This window comes from Erinaceus europaeus, chromosome 17 (genome assembly GCF_950295315.1).
Source record: "Erinaceus europaeus chromosome 17, mEriEur2.1, whole genome shotgun sequence".
Classification (NCBI taxonomy): domain Eukaryota; kingdom Metazoa; phylum Chordata; class Mammalia; order Eulipotyphla; family Erinaceidae; genus Erinaceus; species Erinaceus europaeus.
The window spans coordinates 17,479,920-17,505,768 of record NC_080178.1 but is presented as its reverse complement, the minus strand read 5'-3'; the positions used below and the strand labels follow the sequence as shown (position 1 = coordinate 17,505,768).

The 25,849-nt window shown below is 50.0% G+C and overlaps 2 protein-coding genes across 3 annotated transcripts in view; one reads left to right on the top strand and one right to left on the bottom strand.

Annotated features, from left to right (window-relative positions):
• EXT2 (exostosin glycosyltransferase 2) overlaps positions 1–25,849 on the top strand; it is a 221,277-nt gene that overhangs the window by 186,973 nt on the left and 8,455 nt on the right. The window contains exon 15 of one of the 2 annotated variants that reach the window (XM_060176561.1): positions 8,285–8,378. The exons of the other annotated variant lie outside the window; for it this stretch is intronic. Coding sequence (XP_060032544.1) covers positions 8,285–8,318 — 34 coding nt within the window. The 3' untranslated portion in view covers positions 8,319–8,378. Of the gene's footprint in view, positions 1–8,284; positions 8,379–25,849 lie in introns of those variants that run through there. 2 annotated transcript variants of the gene reach the window in all.
• The window catches only part of ALX4 (ALX homeobox 4), a 55,837-nt gene continuing 31,870 nt past the window's right edge, over positions 1,883–25,849 (bottom strand). Inside the window, exons 2-4 of the mRNA XM_007519105.2 lie at positions 14,260–14,570; positions 7,382–7,510; positions 1,883–6,132 (exon numbers count right to left, since the gene is read on the bottom strand). Coding sequence (XP_007519167.1) covers positions 5,797–6,132; positions 7,382–7,510; positions 14,260–14,570 — 776 coding nt within the window. The 3' untranslated portion in view covers positions 1,883–5,796. The remainder of the gene's footprint in view (positions 6,133–7,381; positions 7,511–14,259; positions 14,571–25,849) is intronic.

Genomic DNA, 25,849 nt, shown 5'->3' with positions numbered 1-25,849 from the left:
CCTTTGGGGGGAAAACCCTCAGAGGCTGAGCAGATGCTCTCAGGGGGAGGGGCTGGGCTGGGCTGGGCTCCAGGTATTGGAAGCAGGACAGGTGACCAGACCAGCCATGTGGCCAAGTGACAGCCCCACACCCCAGGGCCTGGGGAGTAATGGGTGGTCTCCAGATGAGAAAGACCAAGTCAGAGTCATCAGCCCATCTTCCTGAGGCTCTGCTAGCACACAGAATCAGCCGATTCACCCCCAGGGGGCCTATACTTCAGCAAAAGTCTGGATTCTCAGAGAGGAGAGTGCAGATGGGGGGAGGGGGCACAGGACAGGTGGGGGAGGGGAAGACACCCCCTCCCCAACAGAGCTCTTCTCTCTCTGCTTTGGTTCTTGTCTTGGGGCTCATCAGAGATTTGGAGTAGAGTGCAGGCGCTGCTATGATGCTGGGCTCACAGAGAAGACAAGTGTTCTGTGTGAATGCATGTTCCTGGCGTTGGGAGAGAGCTTGTTCTGCAGAGCGCACAAGTTCCCAAGCGTGAGGACCTGGGTGCGAGCCCCCAGGCACCAAATGAGAACACCTGCAGGGGTGAACTTTACTATGGTAGAGCAGTGCTATGCTGTCTCTCCTTTTCTCTTTGTCTCTCTTGCTCTATCTCTCACCTTCTTTCTAAAAGGATAGTAGAGAGAGATAAAGAACCATGGAACTTTACAGGCATGGGACCCTAGCAACAACCCTGATGGAAAAAAACAAATGAACAAAAAAGCAAAACAAACAAACAAACAAGCAAATACAGTTCCCAGCCAGGCCAACCTAAAACCCAGCTGGGTGTCTGTTGAATGATGTTTATTCCCCACAGGAGCCAAAGCTGAGACTGGCCCCAAGGAAGCAACATGCACAGCATTAGAGAGAGGAATAGGAGGGCAGAGGAGTAGGAAAAGGAGGGGAGGGTTGTATCTTTCTTTGAGAAGCAACTGTGGTCCTCTCTGTCATTGCCACCTCCAGTTTCCAAAGCCCATGCCCATGTCTCAGCCATTTAATGTTCCCCCAAACTAGCGAAGCAGACAGTACTTCTTTTGATGTGAAGACTGAGTGTCCCATCAGAGGGTGAACAAAGCTGACTCCCCTCCCTGCACTGAGGGGTGAGGGGTAGGACCCTAGGAGGCTACCTGCCCTGCATGCTTGGAAACAAGAACATACCTGCTGTGTAGTAGAGCCTGCCCCATTCATAATCTCTCTCTCTCTCTCTCTCTCTCTGTCCCTCTCCCTTCCCCTCCCCGTCTCCCTCTCTTAGTATTGTTATAAAACGCATCTGGCTACATAGGCCCCCTGCAAGTTGCCCCAGGCATGAAGTGGTAGAGCCAGGACTTGGACCTGCCCCTTCTGGAGGCCCAGCCTGTGCTCTGTGCCAAGCAGCCAGCCTTCCCATCCCAGAGCTCCATGCCCTCCCCACCTGCCCACCCCCCAGCCTCCACAGCAGCCCTTGGGCACAAGACCAACACCCAGAGACACCCAGGCCCCAGCCACATGGCAGACCTGAAAGCAGTCTGTGCTAGGCGCATCCACCAGAGCCTAGGGGAGCTGGGGTGAGGTGCTCTCGTGCCCCCTTTCCTTCCCACTCCCAGCTTGCCTGCTGTGGAGGCAGGTCCTTTGAGATGAAGGGGGCACCCCCTTCCAGGTCTGGGGAGACCCTGGAAGTCCATGCACCCCCTCTTTGCGCAGGAGCCCCGGCCCACCACCTGTTCTTAATCTAGCCTGGTAATCCATTCTGCACTGTGTCAGCAGTTCAAAAGGGCACTGTTAGTATTTTTTGCCGACTTCAATTAACGTGAGATTTCAGAGGCCCCTCTGATCACATTTCATCTGTCACAAGCCAGGAACAAAACAGACAGGTTCCAGTTGAGAGGAGGAAGGAGAAGGAGTTTATTGCAAACAACCGGCAAACAGACAGTTTAGGCTGCGCCTAGCTGAGGGTGCTGCTTCCGCTCCCCATTGAGCACCCCCACCACCATCCCAACTGCCTGGGCCCCTCTGATCTCTTCTCCTTAATGTCCCTCCCCCCCAGATGTAAGTGCAATAACTTACTTTAGAAGACAAAAACATTTCTTTTAATATTTTGCTATAGTGTCGTTACATGGTGGTATAGGCAGTCAAACTTTATGGAACCAACCTCATTATTTTTTTAAACACTTTTTTTCTGGATTTTCAATGCACTTTTTAATATATATTTATATATACTTTAATATTCCACCCCAGGCCATTAAGCTACAGAGAAAAATTGCATTGATAACAGGGTTAAGGTATCTTACAATGAGGACATCAAGGACTAGATTTGAGGTTTATGTTCCTTCTATCACTCGGCTGTCTTTATATTCAACCACGGCACACCCAAACAGATAACTAGACATGGGAAAACTGTCCTTCAAAATCAGTAGTATAAAGGCCTAGCTGTGTGTGTGGACATGAAGGGGATGGAAGGGGAGGGCGAGAGTAGGTGGCCTTGTCCCCCATTTCTCCCTACTGCTGCATTCTGTGTGAATCACTGGGGGCTTTGGTGGGACTTTGGGAAGCAGGGTTTTTTTTTTTTGTTTGTTTGTTTTCTTTTTGTCCTCTTTCATGACTGTGGGTTATTCTCCAGAGGACCCCTGGGTCAATCATCTTCCCTCCCCCCCACCTACCCCCTGTGAGTCCTCTTTGCTTGGGATCATCAATTGTGAGGAGGTCTCACCCACACAGCCTGGCCTGGAGAAGGAATGGCTGTGTGGATTAAGATACCTGGAAGTTTCTGGTATGTGTGTGTGGCGGGGGGAGGCATGTTCCTCTTTGCCTGGCTGGAGTGAGGGCAGCTGGGACACTAGGGCTGCATCCAGGGTAGCCACAGTGCTGTGAATCAGGGACCCACTTGTCAAGGCTGCCCCCCAACCCTTGGCAGTGTCTCTGAACTAACCTAGCCACTGTACTGCCCAGAGCCAGGGGCACAGCCGGCCGTGAGAGCTGAGAGTCAAGTATAGTTGAAAAAATTCAAGGAAAGATACAAAGCCCATGTCCTCTGGGCACCCTTGAATACCTGGGGACAAGTCACTCCAGGTTCCTCAGAGTCCTCCCCTCTCATGTCCAGGGAGGGGGGTCAGGGAGGCAGTGATGGCACCTGAGGGTGTAGCAGCACCTTAGTGTCAAGCCCCAGCCACCAGACTGGTGCCTGGCAGGGCACAGAGGTTCTCAGTGTCAGACAGGCTGCCTGCTGACCTGCCAGCTATCCATCCTCATCAGTCAGCTCCTAGGTACCATCTCTGAGGAGACCACAGAGCTGGGGTGGGAGGAGGGGCTCTTTCTGCCTGCTTTCTGGGGCCAGGACAGAAGCAGGGGAAAGGCTGAACAGAGAGAGAGAAGCCCATCAGGGGGTTGAGATGTCCTGGAAGCCAGGGGCACTGGGGCACTTCTGTGTAGTCAAGGCACTTCCATTAAGGCACTTTGGGTTCCCCTCCTGGCCATGCTACAGCTTAACCCAGGCTCTGGGTGGTCACTGGGGCTTCTCCCGCATGAAGGGACTAGACTAAGGAGATGGTTTCTAAGCTCCCCTCCCAGCTCTGGGATTCTGAGAGTGTTAGGTAAGGCAAGGCAGGGGGGCCATCAGCTCTGCAGTGGGGTAAGGAGAGGGACTGGGACATCCTCCCAGCAGGCAGACAGAGCCACAAGGCCTTCTCACAAAGGCTGCTCAAGTGTTGTGGTTAATAATCCTCAGGCTCTAACCAAGCAGACACTAGAGGGCCCTTTGAGAAGACTCCACGGGAGCCCTGGCCTGTCTTTGCCTGCTGTTCTCAGGCCCTCGTGGTTCTCTTTCTGTCTGGACTGTCTCTTCTTGGGCAGAGGGGGGAGCACATCCATGCTGATAGACACTCGCCTCCACACACCTTCATCCTTCCCCCACCCAGAGTATTTAAAGACCTGGGGAACCATTCCCAGTGCAGCTTTAAGCCTTTTCTTCTTGTCCTTTCCCTTCCCAGATTTTCTGGGGAGCCTGAGTTATCTTGTAAAGCTCAGAGCTCACAAAGGCCATCCTAAGAGTCATTCCAAGACCCTGAAATACATGAGATGCTTAAAAACCAAGCCTTCAAGAATATTGATGCCCACAGCCCTTTCACTTCTGAGAGCTGCCTGGAGATCTGACTCTTGTCCCAGGAGGCCAGAGCAGGGCTTGTCCTCAGTCTACATTCTGCAGCAGGTGAGGACAGAGGGAACGGGGAAGACTGTGGTTCCCCTCAAACCTCAAGCAGCTCAAGGGCAGAGCCCCTCATGCCTCTGTGTCCTGCCCTGGGCTCAGCACCCTGCCTCGCTGACAGGCCCAAGATGGACAGTGGCCAAGGCACACACAGTGGGTCCTCAGGTCCCACCACCTGATTCAACACCAAACTTCCTTTGCTTATGAAGGCAAAGCAGTGGAGAGGGGCTGTCTGGTGTTTCTTACAGTCGCAGTTTTGCCCAAGAACCTATCAATGACATGAATAAAATTTCTTCCTTGGGTGGGGGGGAACATTGACAGTTGAGTGAGACCCCCATCCCCACCTCAAGACTCTGAAAGGACTGCCATATACTTGGGTGACCACTGGAACCTGGCGCCCAAACCCAAGTTGCATGTCTCCAGTTAAGGGCCTCACAGGACACCCCTTCTTGCTTGCTGGCAGAGAGACCTGGCTTTGGGAGGAAATCCTGCCCCAACATCTGGAACACAGCAAGTGACCCATAAACGCTGGGCCTGGGAGCCCTTGAAGAGGCTGGGGAGAGAGGGTGGGCTTTCCAACCCAGGGGAGAGGGCTCAGAGCAGGTCTGGGTACACGGAGTCCCTACCCCCTGCCTGGAAGATTCGGGGAAGATATGGCACAGGGCCAGAGGTGACTGAGAAGAAAAGGGAGAGGCAGGCAGGTGGTGCCAAGGCCCAGATGCCCACCAACAGGGCACACATCCTCTAGCAGATTCTGATGGGCCTCCTGATCTGCTGATGCTGTGACCCCAACTCTGGCTCCTGTATTCAAGGTGGAAGTCCTTGGGGCAGCCCCAGCAAGTGACCAGCAAGAAGAGGGTGAAAGGGCCCGTAGCTGCCCAGGTCTGCCCCCTGCTCGCAGCTGGACATTTGGCGGACAGACAGACAGACATGTGTGCAGCACCCCTGCTGTGCCTGCTACTCGCTCTGGAAGCTTCTTTTCCCCCAGCACCATGGACGGCCTCTGCCTGCAGCATCTACCCAGATCCAGAGTCCTGGCACCTGAGGACGGTCCCTTCTCCCAGATGCCAGTGAGGCTGGGTGACAGCAGGCATCCTTAGCTCCAGTGTCACTTTTCCTCTGCACAGGCCATCAGGTGGGTCCAGCAAGGGGACATTCAGATGTCCTATCAGACACCTTGGCTCCAAGAGTTTGGGTCCCATGGGGCTTTGGAGAAGAGAAAAGGCACCAGAAAGGCGGTGGGCCAACTAGGGCAACCTGCTCTGCAGACTCGGTCGGGGACCCGGTGACAGAGACCCCAGCAGAGAGAGGAGGACGGATTTGACCACTGGATGAGAGTGGGCCTCTGACGTTGACCCCTATGGGGTGGGAAGAAAGGGTCCTGGGCTGTGTAAATGCAAAGCTGCAAACGGCCGGCCTTTCTCCCTCCCCCGGGCAGGGGCAGGAGGTACCAGGAGGCCTCAGACTGGGGTGGCTGAAAGTGCTGAGGGTCAGGCGCCTGGCTCAGCCCAGGCTCCTGAGAGGAGAGTCCAAGGGGAGGGCGGCTGGGGGCCTGGAGAGCGCGGGCAGGGCGGGGGGCCTGTGGGCTGCCCTGTCAGGTGGCCCAGGAGATGGCGGCACTGTGCTCCTTGGCCTTCATGCGCAGGGCCGCGATGCTCGAGGTCTTGCGGTCAGGCTCGCCGCTGCCGTTGAGCTCGTAGCCGTTGAGGCCTGGGCTCAGGCCAGCAGCTCCGAACAGGCCACCCATGTGCGTCTGGCCCACGTGGCTGCTGGCCCCAGACACACCCAGGAAGTCGGTGACGCCGCTGGCCCCGGAGCCCGGGGGGTGGGTGTGAGGGGACATGCAGGTGGGCACTGGGTCGCAGGGCACCACACAGGCAGGCACAGGCGAGGCCGCACCGTTGTTGCCAATCCAGGATGGGTTCTGTATCTGGGAGGATGGGCAGGAGGGAGACATGTCGGTGGCAGGAAGATAAGGACATCGTGCACCAATACTTTGAAACTGTCAGCTCGGAGGGCCAGATGGTGGCTCACAGGATAGAGTGCACATGTTACTATGCTCAAGGACCTGGGTTCTAGCACCACCCACCCATCATCCCCACCCGCAGGGGTGAAGCTTCACAAAAGGTGAAGCAGGGCTGTAGGTATAACTATCTATCTATCTATCTATCTATCTATCTATCTATCTATCTATCTATCTCTCCCTATCTCCTTTCCTCTCAATTTTGTTCTGTCTTTACCCAGTAAATAAATGAAATTAAAAAAAGAAAGAAAAGGAAGGAAGGAAGGAAGGAAGGAAGGAACTGTGAGTTTAGCAAATATTTTGGCATTATCTAACTTAGACCTCACAGCAGCCTTACAGGAGAGTTGGGACAGGAGCTGTTTACATTTTTATTTTTATTTTTTTATTGCCACCAGGGTTATCACTAGGGTTCAGTGCCTGCACTAGGAATACACTGCTCCTGGTGGCCATTTTTCCCCCTTTTACTGGATAGGACAGAGAGAAATTGAGAGGGGAGGAGAAGAGAAAGAAGGAGAGAGAAAGACAGACACCTGCAGACCTGCTTCACTGCTTGTGAAGTGACCTCCCGCTGCAGGTGGGGAGCCGGGGACTCAAACCTTCTTTCCTTCCTTCCTTCCTTCTCCCATTTCTTCCTCCCTTCCTCTCTTTCTTTTTTCCTTTTCTTCTTTTACCAGAGCCTAAACATCTTTTTGCATAACTGTTATGCTATCTTCCCAACCCCAACAGGTTCTTTTATAATGTCCAACTTACAGGTGGGCCTCAGATTTGGGAAGCCTGTTGTGACCAGCTTGATGTGTGAAAGGTCAGGAGCTGAGTCTCAGGGGACAGAGTTCCACATTTAGTCTGGTCTTGCCAGGACTCCCTTTCTGAGGTGACTGGAGTTCCTGGTCTCAGCCTGTCTTAGACTGATGCCCACAGTGAAGACAAAAAAGCTGCCACCACTGCTCCAGCGATTCCTCCTCTAAATCTCAGCCAGACCCAGAACAGATGTGATGGACAGAACCGGCTCCAGGTTTCCCACACCATGCCACCAGCAGGCACACACCAGGGACAGGCCCAAGGGGCACCCTGCACCTACTCACTCAAGTCCCCTGTCTGGGGAAGGTGCCCATCCTGGGTGTCAGGGGAAAGGCAGGCAGCTCAGGGTGGCACTTACCTGGGCGTAGTTCTCAGCCCGGGTGAGCAGGGGCAGCTCGTAGGCGGCAGAGAAGTGGGTTCGCACCTGCTGCATCTGTCCAAAGCGCTCCCTCTTCCTCCACTTGGCCCTCCGGTTCTGGAACCAGACCTGCAGGACAAAGCAGTCACTACAGGGGCCAGAACCCAGCTAGAGGCCTTTCCATGGGACACTTTGAGCTGTGTCCTTGGCATGTGAGTGTCTCCCTCATTCTTGGATCTCAAGAATTTGCAGCCTAGAATCATTGGTGCTGAATATCAGCAAGGCAGGTCACCACCAGTTGGGGCAGGACCTTGGGGCAGTCATTTTAATTTTCTTTTAAGTTTCATACTTTATATTTGTGTGTATGCAAGCTATAGGGCAAAAGACCACTCCACCATTTTGTGATTTTCTTCTTTTTTTTTTTTCTCTTTCGTTCTTTTAATTTGTCACTGGTTAAATTAATAGCAGGTTTTAAGAATATGCATTCGAAATGTAAGATTTTAGGACTATAGTCCCACACACGTGTGTGTGTGTGTGTGTGTGTGTGTGTGTGTGTGTGTGTGTTTGTAGCTCACCCCTCCCACTGCCGAGGATGCTCTGTTTGCTTTTGCTTCTGTGTGCAGTGCTGGGACTCAGGCATGCAAGGCATGCGTTCTATCTACCGTGGAGTCACCTGCCTAGTCTGATGCCTTCATTTTTTGCTTGCTTTTTTCTCTCTGTTTTTATTTATGTTTTGTCACCAGGGCTCCACTGCTCCACCTTCCCGGATAAGCTATCTTGCCGGCCCTAGTACCCTTTTTTTTCCCACTAGGATTATTGGGCTTGGTGCCTGCATGATGACTTCACCACTCCTAGTAACCATTATTTTCCTCTTTTCCTTCCTTTTCCTTTTCCTTATGATAGGGGGAGAGAAGCAGCACTGTTCCACCGCTTGTGAATGTTTTTCACTGCAGACTAGAATGAAGGACTTGAATCTCGGTCCTTGTGCATGGCAGCATGTGTGTTTAACCAGGTAAGCCACCACATGCCCCTCAATGATTTCACTGTTCTAAGGCTCAGAAGCTGAAGTAGGCAGGTCTCTCTCCCTTTTTCCCTGTCTCCCTATTTCTCTTTCTCTTACACACACACACACACACACACACACACACACACACACACACACACACACACACGATGCATCACTATTCATTTTAGCAATCATCTAGCCAACTCCAATATGGCCACCTACAGAGTCTGATAGAAATTCTGGATGTTTTTTAATTAATTAAATTTATTGCCACCAGGATTATTGTTGGGACTCAGTGCCAGCATTACGAATTCACTACAGGATCCCAGCAGCCATCCCCCCTTTTTCCTTTTCTGTTTTATTTGATAGGACAGAGAGAAATTGAGGGTGCGGGTGTTGACAGGGGAGCCCCACAGGTCCCTCAGTGCCCACACGTGTGGCTCCTACAGCTCTGAGTCCTCCCACCGGAGGAGCCTGGCCTGGAGAGCAGCCTCTGTTCCTGCATCTGGAAAGTGGGGCCACTGTTCTGCCATCTGCAGAGGCGGCTCTCGGGGTGCAGAGGTGAGCTGGGGTCTGTGTGCTTTGTTTCAATGGGGGGACTGCATCTCACATCTCAGTTTCCCTCCCTTATCCCAAGTACATGTAAAACGTGTGCATGAGTGTGTCTGCACACACATGACAACACACCTACACATGTTTGTATGTGACACACATGCATATACACATGCATCCATGCATGTACACACAAGAGCATGTGACAACGATGTGTATGTGCACATACATGTGTGTGTACATGACAGTGGGGATACGTGTGTGTGGATAGGCACACTTACACCCTGGCCAGCAGGGTCACTCCACTTCCCCCTCGGGGCTCCAGGAGAGAAGAAGGCCTCTTCCTGTGTCCTCTCTGGAGGCCTACCCTCCTCTGGGTGAGGTCTCAGAATCTGGCTCAGAGCCTTCTGGGGCCCCCGGGGACTTCTGGGGTCCAGACCCGGGCCCCCTGCCAGGAGCCAAGGGCCACTCAGGTCTCCTCCCTATGTTGTAGAAATGGGATCCCCCTTTATCAGGGGCCTTGAGTGGGGGCCTGGGGGTAGAAGGGGAGAGTGAATCAGGGGAGCTTGTTTTCATTTCATGTTTAATTTCCTGCAGGCTTAGCTCAGTCTTTCCGCTGCTCCCTCAAGCCTCCCAGGCTCTTTTCTTTTGAGGGGTGGGTGGAAAAGAAGCCCACTAGAGGCATCAAGATAGGTGGTCTCTTTCTTTCTTTTGGGGTTGGGGAGAAGGCAAGAAACAAATTTACATTGCTGTCACCCAAGGGGGCTGTCCTATATCCCTGGAGGCTCTGGGTCCCTGTGGTGGGGACTTGGAGGAGAGACAGAGGGTTAAGGGTTCCAGATGGGCAGGGGGCTGAGGGGGCAGGGTCCTGCAGGAAGGGGCCTTGAATTGAAGGGAGGAGCAGAGTGGGGGAGATGGAATGTGGGGGAGCTGAGGAGGAGTGTGGGGGAGGGGAGACTGAGTTATCTGGGCAAGATGGATGAGGTGCAGGGAGGGTGGCGAGCAGGGGGAGAGGCTAGAGATAGCACTTCAGGGAGGGGCTGGAGGTCAGGTCAGCCATTTATTTGAGGTTAGGGTGGTGGGAGCTGACTGTGGGGATGCAGAACTGCCCTCCTCCTCCCACTTCTCTTCCTTTTCCCCTCCTCCTCCTCTTCTATCTCCACCTCTTTCTCAGAGCCTTGCCCAGTGCTCCAGGCCAAAACCCTCTTGCAGAGATCCAGGAGTAAGGCAAGGTAGCCTGGTCTCATGCAGGAAGCAGGTGCTGGCAGGAGATCCTTAAGGGCCCCCACATCCATTCATGCCTCCTGAGCTCCTGAGGGCTCCCATTGCTGGACCCTGAGAGCTCCCCTCTATGCCTCGAGGCTCCGAAGCCTGTCTGCACCACACCACTCCAGGGAGGAGAGTGAAGTCCCTGCCTTCCATTCCAGGACCACCCCGCTCCCAGGCCCACCACGGTTGGCGGAGGCCCACTCAGTGCAGGCCTCTCCCCAAGGAGCCAACTGTCTTGGCGGGCGGAGGCCTCACTAACCGCAGCCCATCTGGGGCCAGGGCGGGGTGGCCCAGGGCGGGGAGACCGCTGTCTCATTGTCTTCAGACACCAGCTGCAGAGATTGGAATCCCAGACAGCAGAGAGAGGCCCCCGCAGCCCCCTGGACGGAGGCCAAACCCCAGGCTGCTTCCCAGGGAAGGTCCATCTTTGGGGCGGGGTGGGGGTGGTGACATCGTTCCCTCCCCATCCCTATTGCCACTCATGCTGGGTACCTGGCTCCCCACAAGCTGAGTGTGGCCCAGGGACAACTGTATCTACCCCAACCCCCTCCACCCCCACCCCCACCCCCACCTCCTGCACTGCCAGGTTCAGGGCTCAACCCAGAGGTCTGACGCACACAGCAATCCCACCCACCCTGCTGCCTTTTACGAAGAGGCATCTCAGAGAGCAATCTGGCACAGCAAATATTGCAGAAGGCACACTGGGTTGGAGCTCAGGCACCCTCAGTTCTCAGTGCTGCCCCCTGGGTTGCTGCTGTCCACTTCAGAGTCCCTTTGCACCACACTTGAAAGAGGCCCACTTGACCCTTTCTAGTACTGGCAGCCTGTAACCCTCTCATAAATGATAAGATGGACAAGACATTTCCTTTCTACCTTGGCTACTAGGAAGCTCAGGATTGAAGTTTACGCTCATTGGCAACTATGACTCTTAGCCTAGACTTATTATTATTATTATTTTACCACCAAGTTGCAGATGCTACCATGATGCCATCCTGACCTCCTGGGGCAGACGACCTCACCAATGTGTCCCAGAACTTCACCTCCCAAGTGCCCTACTCCACTAGGGAAAGGCAGAAACAGGCTGGGGGTATGGATTGACCTGCCAATGCCCATGTTTAGTGGAGAAGAATTACAGAAGCCAGACCTTCCATCTTCTGCACCCCATAAAGAATTCTGGTCCGTACCTCCAAAGAGGGATGAAAAATAGGGAAGCTTCCAATGGAGGGGATGGGACATAGAACTCTGATGGTGAGAACTGTATGAAATTGTACACTTGTTATCTTGCATTCATTAATCATTATTAAATCACTAATAAAAAAAGTTTTAAAAATTAAATATTTAACTTGATAGGACACAGATAAATTGAGAGGGAACAGGGGCAGAGAATGAGAGAGAGACAGAGAGATACTTGTAGCACTGCTTCATCAATTGTGAAGCTTTCCTCCTGCATGTGGGGGTTGGGTCCTTGCACATTGTAACATGTGCATTTAATCAGGTGTGACACTGGTATGCCCCCTTGCCTAGACATTTGACAAAATTATCCTATCCCATGATAGGGTTCTCATTCTTGGGTGACAATAATGAGTCATTCCTTATAATCTTCCCCGAAGTCTTTTTAGAAGTAGGCACAAGACAGAGTGTATATGCAAATATTCCACTTTTGAAACAGGGTGCTGACTGAGAAGTGCTAGTTTGGCCTCTATGTCATATCCATGTTTAGCACCAGAAAGACTATCTTTCCTTCAAAACAAAGTGAATTCTGCTCCTTAACATTCCAGTCATTAGGGAGCCTGTGGACACACTCCTGTACATACATATGCACACATGCACTGCACAGAAAGTGAATCAATGCATCTCACATCAACATAGCACCTTATATCAGGCTTCTGTATCAGGGAGAAAGTGCAGGAAAGCGGGTGGTGGGTGGTGGTGGGTAGGTGGTGGGTAAAGTGTCCCACTACCAGCCCTCATCTCCTTTCTGCCTCTAATTCTTTAGCTTCTCCTAGGTCTACTGGCTGGATCTGAGACTGAGTCCTGGGGTCCTTGTCCTGACACCAAGACAGGTAAGGTGGCATGATTGGTGACCTCCAACTCAAATGAGATCATGGCTACAAGTGGGCTCTGGTCTCCCCACTGAAGCCTTAGCTATCTCACCTTCGTTTCCAGGTATTCACCAACCACCAGTGAGGAGTACGATGGGGAACCTGTTCTGGGACCTTAAGTAGATGACTGTTTAGAGTCACTTCAGGTATCTGCATTGCTGGGTGGCAGTATATTCACTGATAGCTGCCAGTCCTTTGTCACGTCACATGATGAAAATGTTCTTAGACTAGAGTATAACTGTCCTTGTCTGTTTACACTGAACAGCCTTGAGAATGATGAGCCTTTCTTATACCTTAGCACTTGCTGAGGATTTTTTTTTTAATTTCTTTATTGGGGAATTAATGTTTTACATTCAACAGTAAATACAATAGTTTGTACATAACATTTCTCAGTTTTCCACATAACAATACAACCCCCACTAGGTCCTCTGTCATCCTTTTTGGACCTATACTCTCCCCCTCACCCACCCCAGCATCTTTTACTTTGGTTCAATACACCAACTTTAGTTCAGGTTCTGCTTGTGTTTTTTCTTCTAATCTTGTTTTTCAACTTCTGCCTGAGAATGAGATCATCCCATATTCATCCTTCTTTTTCTGACTTATTTCACTTAACATGATTTCTTCAAGCTCCATCCAAGATGAGCTGAAAACGGTGAAGTCACCGTTTTAAATAGCTGAACAGTATTTCATTGTGTATATATACCATAACTTGCTCAGATACTCATCTGTTGTTAGACATCTGGGTTGCTTCCAGGTTTTGGCTATTACAAATTCGGTTGCTAAGAACATAGTATACACAGATCTTTTTGGATGGGTGTGTTGAGTTCCTTAGGATATATCCCCAGGAGAGGAATTGCAGGATCATAGGGTAAGTCCATTTCTAGCCTTCTGGGAGTTCTCTAGACTGTTCTCTACAGGGGTTGGACCAATTTACATTCCCACCATCAGTGTAGGAAGGTTCCTTTGACCCCACAACCTCTCCTTGCTGAGGATATTTTAAAGATTATTTATTTCAGTGAGAGTCAGGGGCAAAGAGAGAGATAAAAAAAGAGATCAGAGTATAGTTTGAGTTTTGTTGTATTGGACTGAGTTGTTTTATGTTGATTTGTATTGAATTGTCTTGGCTGAGTTGTAATGGGTTGTGTTCTATTGGTTTGAGGTCTGTTGTACTGCACTGAGTTGAGTTGTATTGAGTCATGTTGATATAAACTGGGTTGATTTGTTGAATTGCACTGGGTTGTGTTGTGTTGGTTTAAGTTGTACTGTATTGGCACAGTGAGTTGAGTTGTGTTGAGGCATGTTGATATGTGCTGTGTTGATTTATTGAGTTACAATGGGTTGTGTTGTGTTGATTTGAGTTCTCTTGTACTGGGGTGGGTTGGGTTGGGTTGTAGTGTGTTGTTGTGTTAGATGCTTTGTTGGTTGGGTGGTGCTTTACTGATTGTGGTCAGGAAGTCTTCTTCGAGGAGAATATGTTGTTGAGTTAGAACCTGAAAGATGGAGGTAGGAGTCATCCTGGGCAGAAATAAGAGCTTCATTGTTCTCTGTCTCCATCCATTAAACTATCATGGGTGTCTTTTAAGTTTATCCTGTTTCCTGCCTGAAAAATGGGCCTCCTAAAGCTGAGACCAGTCACCCTTCTCCTTCATAAAAGTGTCTCAGGTTATGTAGAGGCCAGACATACAGACCTCAGGCTGCTTGTCCTCCCATAAACTGAGAGCCCTCTTTCACCTTTCCCTGGTATATGAATCTGGTGCAATGTAGGTGAAAGCAGACTCACTCTGGTTGGAGTAGAGCAGAGGGCCAGGCTGGGAGCCCACTGGGAAGAGGTGAAGAAAGCCCTGGTGTGGTGGGGGGTGGGGGGCATCAGGTGGCCTCAGTATAGGCCACAAACCCAAGGACAGGCCCAGCTCCCTGCCCCCATCCCTCACCCCCCCAACTCTACTGACCTGCACACGGGCCTCTGTGAGGTCCGTCCTCATGGCCAGCTGCTCCCGCGCATACACATCGGGGTAGTGGGTCTTCTGGAAGACTTTCTCCAGCTCCTCCAGCTGGTAGCTGGTGAAGGTGGTGCGGTTCCGCCGCTTCTTGCCCTTGTTGCTCTCCGAGTCAGCCTTCTCCAGCGGGCTGGGGAGGTCGGCGCTGGCCCGGTCCTGGGGCCCCTTCACCCCAGCCTCCTTCACACTGAGGTAGCTGCTGTCCATCCCCACGGTGTCAGAGTCAGGCGGCAACTCTGGCTCTCCCAGTGAGCTCTCTTTGGCTGAGAGGGGGAGAAAACGTGGTCAGAAACTAGTGGTTGAATTAAGTCAGCAGGGGAGACAGAGGAAACCACTGCCTGGAGGTAAACTGGATTCGAATTTAGAGGACCCAAGTTCTAATCCTGACTTGCCATAAACATATTCTGTGACCGAGGTTTTTTTTGTCAACTGCTCAAGACAGATCCCTTGAAGCACCAATGTTATGTAATTCTGGGGCAGCCAGTCTGATTTATATGTTCTTGAATCTCCATCCACTGATCTTGGTGGGACTAACCCTCTATAAAAGATGTCTGTCCTTTGCCAGAACTTTCTGCTTTGGACATGGGCAATTCTGATCCAAAGTCTCAAATTTCCAGAGCAGAAGGGAGAACCCACTCAGCAACTATGGGTGTTGGTGGGGAGGAGAGTCCATGGACGGGAACCCTCCCCCTGACCTGGACCTGCTTGTGATTTGGGGGAGCTGAGAGCCTGACCCCAAAACTCCGGGGTGAGGGGTCGCATCCCTTTTCCTCTCCACTGTCTCACCTTTGTCCACACAGTGTCCTGTTCCCCTCTGGCTGATATCGTCTTTACAAAGAAAGGCACCCCCTGACAGAAGGGGGCTCTCTGGCTGATTTCTGGAAGCTTTGAGCTGGAAAGACTCCAGCAACCAGGACAAATCAAGGAGGAGAGGGAGGAGGCCAGGTGGGGAGCCCCACTCAGTCCCTTTCTAGCAACTCAATTTGCACCAAAGAGTGGACACACTGGCTTCTACTTGCTTTGTGCTCTGGACAGTTCACTGAATCTCTCTGTGCCTCAGTTTCTCCTGTATCAAATGGGGACCTATAGGATCGCCCTCAGGATGGCTGTGGAAATGAAAGAGGCCAACTTGTAAAGCCCTGGCCTGTGAGTTTCTGCCAGTGTTGCACTCCCCAGTCCTGGACTGGATATGGGGGAGCCCTCCAAGTGGGCAGATCCTCTCTGGGATCCCCAAGAGCTTGTGCAGGTACTATGGTATCTGGAATTCAAGGTATCTGGAGGCAGGGGTGAGTCCCTCCCTGAGCTACCGTCCCTTGTCTGTGACTTGTCTGTGACTTGAGGGAAAGCAGATTTGTAGCTTGAGATAACAAAGAAAATTTGTAGAAGATTTGTAAGACTAGGTAGGGCTGGCAGTGGTGTGTCCAGTTGAGCATATAATTACCATGTGCAAGGACCTGAGTTCTAGTCCCCAATCCCTGGCTGCAATTGAAAAACTTCATAAGCGGTGAAGCAGTGCTACAAGTCTGTCTGTCTGTCTGTCTCTCCTTCCTCCCCTCTCTCCCTATCTTCCCCTTCCCTTTCAGTTTCTTTCTGTCATACTAAATAAAAAGAAAGGGGGGCTGCTGGAAAAGAAAGAAAAAAGAAATGGTTTTCAGGAGTGGTGAATTCATTGTGCAGGCACTGGGACTCAGCAATAACCCTGGTGGCAAAAAATAAAATAATAAAAGAAAATAAAAATGAAATAAAGATTAGTAAGACCCACATGGGGAGCAGTGGACAAGAATGCTCACATGCACAAGCTCAGATGACCTCCCACATATGTAGCTGGTGTGAGTTTTGGCCACTCTGATCCTTGGTTTGGTCTTCTAAAGAGGTCAGCCTGAGCTGTGAGCATGATGTAGCAGGACAGTGCCCTGAGCACAGTCTAGTGGGGGCTGAGGGACTGAGGTCACCCTCATTCTTGGTCTTTTGTGAACTCCAGGGCTCCTTTCATGCTGAGAGAGCTGAAAGTGACAGTTTGACCTATTAGTTTCACCAAGATGTCAAGAAAAGGGGGTGGGTGGAGGTGAGTCACTGATGTGGGCCCGGAGGCAGCCTTGGTGGAGGGGCTGTCCCTGGGGGACCACTGGCTGCACTGAGGCCCTGGAGGCAGTGAACTGGACCTCCGGTATCACGCAGGACTCTCATGTGACCAGGCTGGCTCTGGGCCTCAGCAACACCATCTCTAAGCTGCAGCTGGCAGCCTGGTCCAGAGCTTTCAGCACAGATATTTATCTTCCTGGCAGACAAATAAGTTTTCTTTTTTTTTTTTTTTTAATATAAGAAATCCCACCCAGCCTCACTAAAAATAAACATCTGTTATGCAACATCCTGGAGGCCAGACTCGGGGGACGGCCCCTGCCCCCCACTCCACTTCCCTGGCACAGCCCCCAGGCCCTATCCCATCACCCTGAGCAGCTCTACCTGGTTCTCTGGCCTCCAGCCAGGACAAGAACCACCCCACCCAGCAGTGGGGGGCAGGCTGCCCAGGGGGAGCCCCCTTGGAGAAACCCAGGGTTTGGTGGCTCTAGTTGGAGGCTCCAAAGCTTGAGACTTGTGAACCAGAGGCTCCCAGTTCAATCCTCTACACCACATGTACCCGAGAGGTCCTCTGACTTTGTGAAACTACCTCATGAAATATATATAGTATTTTAAAAGATACAAATGGGTGGTAGGAACCTGCTGAAACTCCTAGTTTAACTGGGGGGAGGGAGGTGGGCAGGAACTGAGGCCAGAGAGATTGTGCACTCATTAGAGACATAGTGAACCCTCTCAGTATTAAGGGGGTCCTCTACTCCTCTCTCTTCTCCCCCTATATTGACGTCTTTCCTGGGAAAGAGTTAGGGGCAGAAGTCCAGTGACTTCACAAACTTAATAGGATGGAAAGGGAAAACATGAAGTGAGACTTGGACTGGGTTCGGAGTATGGCATCAAGGCAAGGGACTCTGGGGATGGAAGGGGGGGAGGAGTCTGGGGAGGGAGTGGGCTTTGGGGTCTTGATACATGATGATGACGACAAAGGAACTAGGGTGGTCCAGGAGGTGGATAAAGCATCTCAACCATGAGGTCCTGAGTTTGATCCCTGGCAGCACATGTACCAGCGTGATGTCTGGTTATTTCTTCCCTCTTATCTTTCTCATGAATAAATAAATAAATTCTAAAAAAAATCATGGAACTAGGTTTGGGGTGACAGTGCTTTGCAGACACCTATCATGGGGAGATGATTGTACCCATGTGTAAACAGTTGTGCTGTAATTCCCACCAATAAAGAAAGAAAAATAAATAAGGGAGAAGAATGGGAAAGAGGAAGAGGAGGAGGAGGAGGAGAGGACGAAACATTCTGTTCTGCTTGAGAGCACAAGGACTAGTCAGTTGACACGTGAGCAAGGACAGACTCCCCCCACACCATACACCCCAGATGCCTCCTCACCAATCAGCAATGCCTGTGGGCCAATGGCGGCACATCCCGTCTCCATGATGAGGAGGAAGAATCTAGTTTTGCCCATTTCTGGCTATCCTCAAAGACTCAAAGACTTAGAGAGAAAAAGGGGAGAGGGGGAGGGGTAGCAAGCAGTACAAGAGCACGAGGGCTGTTCTGGGCCCAGTTCTACCTCTGTTAGCCCGACCTTGACTAACACATGCCCCAGTCTCACCCGCCAAGGGCAGAAGCCAGCCTGTCTGGAGCAGGGTAAGCTGTCTCTCCCTAGAGTGTCCCTTCCTCCTCAGTTACCACTGTGGCCACCCCCTTCAGATCTGGGCTGGGGATAATTGGTAGCAAGGAGGGGGCCTGTTTGTGTCTAGGCTAACTTCAGCTAACTAACTGGAAAGATGGTAGGGATTCTGGCAAACTGGTGTTCCCAGCTCCTTGAAGAAAAAGTACAAAGAGCCTCCTAATCTCTTGTTTTATTTCCTGACTCTGGGTCTCTGATTTAGACTAAAAGGAACATTCTCCCAAGGGCTCTGGGTTCCATGTAGCCGGTCAAAATGCCAAGTAGAGGCCCTTTCAGCTAATGGGTCCAAAACCAAGGTGTCAGTTTCAGCCTTCTTCCACTTGCAGAATCTCCATCAGGTGTTGTCACACCGCCTTTGGAGACAGAGAGCCCAATGCCCCGAAGACAGTTGAACCATTTGTCCTGAGAGTCAGCCTGTGTGGGGTTCAGGTTCTGGACTTCCAAGGTCTTCTCTTGCCCACATCTGCCCAGCCTCCCCACTTGCTGCCTGTGTCTGAAGATTACACACATCTGCCTTCAAAGTCCATCTCCTACAGAGAGTCAGTTCCCCGAGGGCTGGAACTTCATGTCATTTGTCCCTTATTGGTTCCATAGGATCAGGTGACAGCAGACACATAGTCAGAGATCACTGAAGGACAAAAGAACCATTTCTTTTTCATTTTCTTTTTTAACAAGTATATAAATTTTATTTATTTATTTATTTAATTTCTTTATTATATTTATTTATTGGATAGAGACAGCAAGAAATTGAGTGGGAATGGGGAGATAGAAAGAGAGAGAGAGAGAGAGAAATCTATAACACTGCTTCACCACTTGCAATACTTGCCCCCTGCAGGTGGGGACCAGGGGCTTGAACCTAGGTCTTTGTGCATTATAACATGTGTGCTCAACCAGGTGCACCACCACCCGACTCTCAAAGGAATCATTTCTAGCCAAGTCATGATTGAGCTCTGACTCTATCAAGTGATCTTTGTGGGTCTACTACACACCACACCCCAGATAGTCCACGCAGGAAGTGTTTGCCCAGTGAATAAAGGGACCATTCCTCCTGCTGGACATCGAGGAGGAAGCTGAAGGGAACATAAGACAGTGGCTGCTGTCTCGTGCTGGCTGCTGCAAGGCTGGGTGACAGGAGACTCACAGTGAAGGCTGCCCATGTGGGGAGCAGGGGATGGCTGGAGCACCAGGAAGGCAGAAGGTTCCAAGCAGGGAGAAATGGCTCTGGGGTGAAAAGTTTCAGAACCTCTCAGTGACTAGCTATGCACAGCCACCTGGGTGAGAGAAAAGGCAGCTCCGGGACTCAGTCTGCCTGTTGTTGGCCATGTACCCAGAAGACCGCAGGCCACCCATCTGCAGTCTAGCTTCCTGCCCCCTCCTCCCTCGGGCAACCTCCATGGGGAACTTGGGGATTCAGGAACTGGCAGCAGGCAGACTCTGTCTCTCTCATTGTGGAGAGAGAACCTGGAGGCTTTTCCCCCAAAGACAATGCCTTCCAAACCTGCAGCTTCCTAATGGAATGCTGATCTGGAAAGGAAGCCCAGAGGACTCAGAAGAAGAAAGACAGTGGGGAGGCAGTGCTGGCCCCAGCAGGCAGCATCACAGGCCCTCTAGCCACCCTGCTCAGGCTGACTGACTTGTCAGCCACCTCAGAAACACTCCTGTTCTAAGTGCCCTCCCTCCCCTTCTCTCCCTTCTCTGGGAGCCATCTGGTCTGAAGAGTGTTGGATTTGGAAAAATACAAGAACCAGAAAACCTTTCCTCATTCCCTAAACCCTTGCTCATATGGTCCGCTTCACCTCAGTGCAGTCACTCTGACCTAGTTTCAGCTTGGTAACTTTTTAAATATGAAAACCCTTGACAGGCTTCCAGTGACATTTGATTTTTTATGACTATAATGTAAAGTTAAAAAAAAAAACAGGGGCCAGGTGATGGCACAGCGAGTTGAACGCACATATCACTACATGCAAGGACTAGTTCCTGTTACCCAACCCTAGGGGGGATGTTCCATGAGTGATGAAGCAGGTTTGCATCTCTCTCTTTCTCGCTCTTATTGCCACCAGGGTTCAGTGGGGTTCAGTGTTGGGGTTCAGTGCCTGTACGACAAATCCACTGCTCCTAGTGGATCCTTTTCCTTTTTCTTTATTTGATAGGACAGACATAAATTGAGATGGGACAGATTTCAAGAAAGAGAGAGAAAGACTCCAGTACTTGCTTCACTGCTCCTGACACTTCCCCTCTGCCAGTGTACCCATGCACATGGTACTGTGTGCACTTAAATGGCTGTGTCACCACCTGGCTGCCCAAGATGCCTTTCTTTCCCCCTTTTACCTCTCCCTCCTCTCAATTTCTCTTTGTTCTATTCAATAGAGAGAATGGGGGAGAGGTCTGGGTGGTGGTGCAGTGGGTTAAGCGCACATAGTGCGTAGTGCAATGACCGGCATAAGGGGATCCCATTTTCAGCCCCCTGCTCCCCACCTGCAGAAGGGTCACTTCACAGGCGGTGAAGCAGGTCTGCAGGTATCTGTCTTTCTCTCCTCCTTTATATCTTCTCCTCCTCCCTCAATTTCTCTCTGTCCTATCCAACAACAACGACCACAATAACAACAACCATAATAACAACAACAAACAAACAACAAGGTCAACAAAAGGGAAAAAATAGCCTCCAGGAGCAGTGGAGGAGAGAGAGAGAGAGAGAGAGAGAGAGAGAGAGAGAGAGAGGGAGAGAGAGAGAAGGAGCAGTGGAGGAGAGAGAGAAAGAGAGGGAGAGAGAGGGAGAGGGAGAGGGAGAAAACAGGGGAAAATAAAATAAATATTTTAACAACTGATTTTCTGAAGCTGTCATGGAAGGGCTACCATAGGCCTCTATGTGGGCATTCCCTCCCCTGTGTGCAGGGGGTATCCCAGGGCTGTGGCCCCAGCAGGACTCCGAGTGAGTGTGGGGAGCACATGTGTGCATAGTGCGTATGCTTGCCTAGCTGAATGCAGACACCACGAGGCTGTGTGTGTGCTCTTGGGGGCGTGTGAGCATGGGTGGGTATTCGAGGGGTGTGTGTGTGCATGGACCCTTGCATTCAGCGTTTGAATCTGGGAGTTGGGCTGTAGCGCAGCAGGTTAAGCGCAGGTGTTGTGAAGCGTTTGAGTCTAAGGGGTCTGAGTAAGTCTCCACTCCCTGGCTTTGATTACATCTGCTTTGCCTTCAAACATCTGCTTTGTGGGGGACCTGCCTCTCAGCTCGCTGTGTGCTCTGTTCCCCGGGTGAGCCAGCCTCACGCAGCCTGTGGCAGAGCACACAGCCCCGATGTAATCTCCTCAAACAAACAGGCCAGTGTGAGGCCCTTTCATGCTATTGAAAGGGCACTGGCTACACCCACTGCTGTCCAAACAGCCATGCAGGGGGGTGGGGGAGAAGGTGAAAGGTCAGCCACTGATCACATCCACAGCCCACCTCACCTGACTCTGTCCAGGGCTCAGCTCTGATGGCCCTAGTTTAGTGCTAGGTCCAATAAACAACGTCCAGGGGGAGCAGAAGTTGGGTGACATTTCAGCAGACACGCATGAGGTTACGTGTGTGTTGCGGGGAGCTGCACTTTCAGTCAGCAAAGGAGTGTGGGGTGCAAGCTCAGGTGCTCAGGTAATTATCCCTGCTTGCCAGCCCACATAAACCTGAGTCCTACATAAGCCCCTTTACCACCACCACCACCACCCCAGACCACAGCAGGCTAAGGAGACTGGACTGCCAAGTGTAAGGTGACATCCCAGATGGAGAACTGGGACAGTAAAAGGACCGACAAAGAGAAATTAATGAAAGCTGAATAAAACATGAAGTTTTAGCTAACAGTGATACTTTGGGGGAAAAAAGTTAAATGGCCATTTGACCAAAGATAACAAGATGGGAAATTAGTGTGAAAACACTCAATACTGCCCATTGTGAAATCAAGTGATAGTCCCAATCATACATCACTATATACCATTGCTATGAGTATTAAAAAATGGTCATGCCAGGTGGTTGTGAGGACGTGGAGCAACTGGAACGCTCTGACTTCTGACTTCCATGGTGGGAAAATGGTGCAGCAGACTCTTATGTACATTAACATCATTTAGGGCAAGACCCAGTAGGCCCACTGCTGTGTTTCCCCTAAGCAACAGACCAGTTTCCAGGGGAAAGGGCCAAACCTGTATGCAAATGTTTATAAAAGCTTGGAACATGGGAGCCGGGCGGTGGTGCAGCAGGTTAAACGCATATGGTAGAGAGCACGGACTGGCATCAGGATCCTGGTTCGAGCCCCCAGCTCCTCACCTGCAGGGGGAGTCCCTTGACAGGTGGTGAAACAGGTCTACAGGTGTCTATCTTTCTCTTCCCCTCTCTGTCTTCCCCTCCTCTCTCTATTTCTCTCTGTCTTATCCAACAGCAACAGCAATAACAACAACAACAATTATAAACAACAAGGGCAACAAAAGGGAAAAAATAAATAAAAAAGGGCTTGGAACATAATCACTCCCATACTGCAGACAGCTTGACATCTTTTTTCCCCCCTCTCTTTTCTGCAGAATGAGGAGGGAAGCCCAAATACCTTTGATGATGAATAGAAACACACTTTATGTGATAGGGTAAAGCTCAGAGATGATACCTAACTGATAAAAGTCAGAACCATCAAAGGCAGTATTAGGAGGGGGGCTGAGTGGTGGTGCACTCATGGAGCACACACACTACCATGCTCAAGGACCTGGGTTCAAGTCCCTAGACCCCCACCTACAGGGAGGAAACTTTACAAGCAGTGAAGCAATGCTGCAGGTCTCTCTCTCTCTCTCTCTCTCTCTCTCTAGCTCCCCATCCCTCTCAATTTTTCTCTGCCCTATTAAATAAACAGATAAATGTTTTCTTAAAAGGCATCATTAAGCTGTGTAAAAAGAAGCCAATCTCCAAAAACCTTTTCAGAGAACTAAGAGAAGGTTCACCAGGTAGAGCATATGCCATACTGTGCATGAGGCTCTGGCTGCCATTCCTGGCACAACGTAGCACCACGGACAGCACCAAAGGCACCCCCAGGGGTGGTGGAGTGGTGCTTTGGTGTTTCTCCCTCTCTCTCTCCCACTCCCCCTTCTCTCTCTTTCTGAAATCAGATAATTAAAGATATTACTCTCGGGCCCTGTGAAAGCTATGACTGCTGACAGAAGAAAAGAGAAAGGTTAGGAGGAGTCTGACACCAGCAACGGTGGTTGCAGTGAGTCTTACACACATAGAGCTATGTGAGGCTTTTTTTCTACAATCTTGAGCTTGTAAACCAATGGCAAATGAATGAGATTTAATTTTTAAAAAAAGAAAGAAAAAGAAGTATCATTAAGTTCTCATTGTATTTGATTATAAAAATAGAAAGAAATGCTGGCGGAAATAGAAGAAGACAACCATAGTAGTTACTTGGGAGGGGAGGGAGGGTGTGCGTGGGGCGGGGGCTGGGGGGCAAGGATCCCAGGACAATTTTTTTACTCTTGACATTGAATTATGGTGATGGGATTTGTTCAACAGTTTAAGTAAAGACTATGTAAAATCCAAAAATATACAAAACAAGCCCGTCTCAACATGTGGACAGTGTGCATTCAGTTCCACTTATGGAAGGTATGATGTTCTGCCAGGAGGAAGAACAGGTCACTGGTTACCATCAGCCTGCAGCCCCATTCTGGTGTGGCTGACAGGGATCTGTACAAAAATATGTTCAAAATGCAGGAAGCTGTGTACACACACACCCCAAATTAAATGCCCAGTAGAATATTTGAAGATGTATATATAAAAAAGCTTCTCTCATGAGATATATACTGTACTTATGATGTGTGAATCTCCTTAACTAAATAAACTTCTGTTCTTTCACTAGTAAATAAAAGCAAAAGATGGGCAAACCATAGAAAAATCATAAATTGGGAGTTGTGTGGTAGCGCAGCAGGTTAAGTGCAGGTGGCGCAAAGCACAAGGATCCTGGTTCTAGCCCCCAACTCCCCACCTGCAGAGAAGATGCTTCACAAGTGGTGAAGTAGGTCTGCAGGTGTCTATCTTTCTCTCTCCCTCTCTGTCTTCCCCTCCTCTCTCCATTTCTCTCTGTCCTATCTAACAATGAAGACAACAATAACTACAACAATAAAAAACAACAAGGGCAACAAAGGGAATAAATAAATAAATAAGAAAAATCATAAACTATTGACTATAGAGGAAATAGAAAATTGGGTCTAAATGCACTAAAGAAATCCAGGGCCTGGTGGTGATGCACCTGGTTAAGCTCATATAGCACAAAGCACGAGGACCCACACAAGGATCTGATTCTAGCCCCCGCTCCCCACCTGTAGGGGGAAGCTTCACGAGCTCCGCAGGTATTTACCTTTCTCTCTCCCTCTCTCTTTTTTAAAAAGATATTTTATTTATTTATTTGAAAGATAGGAGGAGCAAGAGAAAGAACCAAACATCACTCTGGTACATGTGCTGCCAGGGATTGAACTTGGGACCTCATGCTCGAGTCCAATGCTTTATCCATTGAGCCACATCCCGGGCTACTCTCTCTCCCTATCTGTCTCTCTTCTCTCAGAGTTTCTCTGTTCTATCCAATAAAATTGTTTTAAAAAATGACCACCAAGAGTGGGGGATTCATAGTGTAGGTACCGAGCCCCAGTGATAACATTGGACGTAAAAAAGAAAAAAGAAGATCTAAGTAAGCAGAAAGTTTGTGAATTTTCAAAATCCCACCTCTAGGAGCTTGTTATAGAGAAATAATTATGGATGAGCACAAAGAATAAACCTGAGATAAAGTTTGTTATAGGGATAGTTTTTAAAAATATATGTTGTATATATTCCTTTTAAAACATATTTATTCCCTTTTGTTGCCCTTGTTGTTTTATTGTTGTAGTTATTATTGTTGTCGTCATTGTTGGATAGGACAGAGAGAAATGGAGAGAGGAGGGGAAGACAGAGAGGGGGAGAGATCCTTGCAGGTAGGGAGCTGGGGGCTGGAACCTGGATCCTTATGCCGGTCCTTGAGCTTTGCACCACCTGCGCTTAACCCGCTGTGCTACATCTTGACTCCCTATATTCCTTTTTTTAAAAAAACAGAAATGCTTTTTAAAAAATATATTTTATTTATTTATTTATTTATTTTTATTGTTGTTATTATTGATGCTGTTGTTGGATAGGACAGAGAGAAATGGAGAGAGGAGGGGAAGACAGAGAGGGGAGAGAAAGAGAGACACCACCGGCAGACCTGCTTCACCGCCTGTGAAGCGACTCCCCTCCAGGTGGGGAGCTGGAGGGGCTCGAGCGGGGATCCTTATGCTGGTCCTTGCACTTTGTGCCATGTGCGCTTAACCCGCTGCGCTACCCCCTGACACCTCCTATATTCCTCTTTTTAATGAGTGACAGATACAGAGAAAAATACAGAGAAATCAGAGCACTGCTCAGCTCTGGCTTGTGATGGTGCTGGGGACTGAATTTGTGACAGCAGGGCCTCAGGCAGGAAAGTCTGCTGCAGAACAATTGTGCTGTCTCTTCTGCCCTATCATGGCAATATTAATAGAAAAAAAAACAAAAATAACCAAAATACTAGTAGGAGATTGGTTAAGTAAAGGACAATATTCCCACAAATGGGACTGCCTTTACACTATTTCTTTCTTGGCATTTCACACACATTGCTGTGCATTTGTTTGGATTTCTCCTCTTTGTTTATTGTCTCTCTCTCTTTCTTCCTTCCATTGAAATAGGGAGTATATCTGAATTATTTGCTTTGTTTCTCCTTCTG